The 3,641-nt window shown below is 51.1% G+C and overlaps 1 protein-coding gene across 1 annotated transcript; it reads left to right on the forward strand.

Moving 5' to 3' along the window:
* Window positions 1–2,085: 2,085 nt before the first annotated feature.
* On the forward strand, window positions 2,086–2,808 carry FIESC28_11622 (uncharacterized protein; the record flags this gene model as incomplete). Its single annotated transcript, XM_031165742.1, has 2 exons — window positions 2,086–2,221; window positions 2,273–2,808. 2 exons carry the CDS (start codon window positions 2,086–2,088, stop codon window positions 2,806–2,808), a joined length of 672 nt encoding a protein of 223 aa, XP_031010199.1.
* Window positions 2,809–3,641: the final 833 nt, after the last annotated feature.

Below are 3,641 nucleotides of genomic sequence, written 5' to 3' on the forward strand. Positions count from 1 at the left end.
AAAAGTGTAATTCAAGATGAAACCTTATGATCAGGTTTCGTCGACGGGCCGTGTAGACATCTTTTTCCTTCGAACGCGCCACCGTATAGTGATAGTATAAGAATGGTACTTATAATATAGAAAGAAACGACGTTTGCCGGGATGGTCCCGTGTCTTCATAATTTTGTGTCTAAAAACATGGGATTTCGAGTAGAGTGTTAGGGCAAGGGTGAAGGGAGTGAGCAAGAGGGGGGAGGAGAAGTGAAATCTAGCAAGCTCCAGTCTCGAGCCTATTCCTTATTGGGTATTTACAAAGTGGCAGGTAGGAGAGACTCAGGTGCTCGACGTTTTGGCAGCTGCTTGCAGGTGCGAGTACCAGCGAGTGCAGGTCAGCTATGCTCCGACCCGCTTACACGCCAATGACTGGGGTCTATACGCCCGCCAGAGGGACAAAGAATGACTAACACTAATCTCGAAACCGACTGTTCTAAGCATGTTCCTATTCTCCTGAACTAGCTGAATACGTGAATGGAATGTTCTAGTGTTCTGCCTTGGTATTGTGGGAGTCGTTGTGCTGGGCATATGGCTGTTCTTGAACATTCGGTCCCAAGATTGGCCTTCAGGGGCTACACAGTCAAACAGGTATTCGTTATTGACGAGGGAATCATTCTATTCTTCCTTGTATGCATGGATCCATTACAATGTAGATCTTGGAAAGCCTCAATAGTCTAAACGTGAGCTATCAGGTTCGAGATGTTCTCGGGAGTCCTGTGACCCGCGGTCCACAGCCCTCTTCTCGGTAAACAGAGCTGTCAGTTCTCCCACAACCTGTGCTAAGGTTCCACAGAATTGCACCTTATGTTCTAGCTGAAGCTCCTCACACCATGCTAGGCAGTTTCTAGGCAGGTAAGATACCAAAGCGTCGTTCTTTTTTTCTTTTGTTTTCTCGAGTTGCAACACACACCCAAATTCGAAGACACTATGGCACGAGAATCTGATCAGACTCGAATTCAAAGCCAACTCCTTCTCTCTTGTCGCCTCAGTATTGCTACCGTCGAGGAGGCATTTGAATTCTCATCTAAAGCCCGCAAGAAAACTGCCAGCTGCAGAACGCACATCGGTGCTCAGGGCATCTGATAGGTGAGATACACAAACCTGACTTTCAATCTCCAAGACATCCTCCTGACAGTTCTCATTCTCAGCTCCCGCGCAAGCCGCCTGCTTCATGCCGACGCGTCTGACTCAGTCGTCGACGCAGAGGTTTCGGTGCCTGGTAGCAGGAGAAGATGGGAGAGTGCATCCCCACAGCATTCGACTATGGAAACCAGCTCTTTGTTACGGCATTTGACCTTAATCACCTGGCCGGTAACTTTCCATGTCTCGGTGGTCACAGTTATCGATGACGATGGATTGCACCAAGCTCTCACCCAACTGCACCAGACGACTGTATACATCCACGCTGACCTCGATGCGTGTTGAAGCCTCAGCCAGGAGCCCCTGGTATATAGTCAAGCTTCTCTCTCAGTCATCGAACAAACCGTCCCGCACGATTCAGAAGACTAGTGGGAGACCTAACACGAGTACCGCCACGTTTCCATCAGTCTCCATCCAGGCACTGACGGCCCAGGCTTGTTGACTCCCTACGAACGAGAAGCCGTTCACTCTATGGGCCCTGCACGGTATGCTGCACAGTCGGACTTTTTCCTGATCGAGACATCTCAGAAAGTTCCAAGAAGTTGGTGCCTTGCTTGCCAAACACTCCGCAAAGCAGGACTCATTACCCCATATGATCATGGCTCATGCAACGCTCGAAATCTTGGTTATGCCGCCATCCCAAAACTAACAGAGGCTTTCGGATGAACGCCGGATGATAGTCAACGGGGACGGCGGAGACTCCGCCGCGGAATTGAACCTTTCTATGCAACCTATACATCCAACTCCGCTTCAATGTTACCTATTACCCTGTTGTAGGTCAAGGCAGGGATGTTGCAGGCTGGCGATGGATGTGGGGTAAGTTGGCAATTGCCCGCTTGGACACAACTATATATGTACGATGAGCCTTCCACCCGATACCAGTCAAAGTCACGAACAAGCCCATCCGCCGCCATGAGACTTAATGTTGCACTCCTCGCCGCCTTCACGGCCACCTCCGCCGCAACAACCACCCCCGGATCTTTCATTCTGGAAGCACCCGCGGGCACCGACATTTGGAGAAAGCCCCCAACCACTGATGTGTGGAATGGTAAGGGTTTACCAGGTACAGCAGAGTCAATGCTAACGCCGCTACGTACAGTTCCCATCACACGCACATCGTCCGGTCTGCTCTCAAAGTTCCAGTCCGCCAACGTAACCTTCTGGGCGGATTGGACGGAGCGCTACGATCAGGCCGGTTTAGTCTTGGGTCTCCGGAGGGCATCGGTCCCCACCAAGCCCGAAGATCCGGCCCAGAAGTGGGTCAAGACCGGCGTGGAGTACTACCTGGGCAAACCCCAGCTGAGCACCGTCGGTTGTGACATATGGGCAGACTGGAGCGTCAGTGCCATCAGCGACACCGTGGACCCGGCCAAAGGAGTAACTCTTATGGTTGTTCGCGAGTCGGACGAAAATGGCAAAAGTGCCTGGGTCTACCGACTGATTAAGGACGCCGACGGCAACGTCAAGGAGAAGATTCCCCTGCGTGAGATCTGCTGGATCTTTGCGGATGAACATGAGAACGGGGGTGAGGAATGGATCCTTGATATCAGCCCGCTCGTCGCGAGACCTGCGAGCAACGTCACGTCGTCATTGAAGGTTGACTTCATGGACTTTTCAGTCAATTTCTCGGCTTGATTGGGACTATGCGACATGAGAGGGCTATTTCAGTCCTAGGGGAGGTTGACAAGTGAGAGATCCATCGCAGCCCTACACCACACTCCAGACCCTTAGCAAAACGGCCACCAAGGCCGCGAAAAACAACCTGAATGCAGAAGTCAAATGTTACGCGCGATCTCAAGTCTTCTACATGAGACAGACTGTGAACAGCAAGAAACCCCTTTTCGGTGATCATAAACTTATTTCCGGCAAGCCTGGCTTTGATCAACTTCGACAAGAGTCTGGTAGGTATGGAGCCTGCCGGGTCATCATCCATGTAAGTCTTTTATCCCGGGATGGTAATTTCGAAAGTCAACTAAGAGATTCCTCGCAGAACATATGCAAAACGGGCCGAAGGTCATCGCTCCTGTGACGTGTTCAAGATCAACGCTATCGCCTAAAAGACTGCAGTTGTTCAAGCCCGCCCGAACAAGATCGATTGGTCTGGCCACGAGACGCAGCCGGAACTGTCTTTTCCCATATCGGAGACATCGACAGTAATGCGTCGTCGGATCGTCTCGGGATACCCCTCCAACCCAGCCAAAAAGTTACAAGTCTACGACTATCATGCCTAGCGAAGACCCTCTCACTCTCAAAAATACACCATGCCAACACGAGATATTGCATTCAATCAGCTCAATGAGCATTATACATCAGCGGACAGTCTGACCGGCGATTGGCTGTTTCCGCTAACCATGCGATATACGCCGCGATGTCGACACGCGCCCATTTCTTAGCAAGCCATTGAACACAAAAGGATTCCGAAATTCTGCGTGACCAGCACGACATCCAGAGCACTGGGCAGAAATCAC

Source organism: Fusarium coffeatum (assembly GCF_003316985.1).
Source record: "Fusarium coffeatum strain FIESC_28 chromosome Unknown BRIP53273_contig_445, whole genome shotgun sequence".
In the NCBI taxonomy this organism is placed as follows: domain Eukaryota; kingdom Fungi; phylum Ascomycota; class Sordariomycetes; order Hypocreales; family Nectriaceae; genus Fusarium; species Fusarium coffeatum.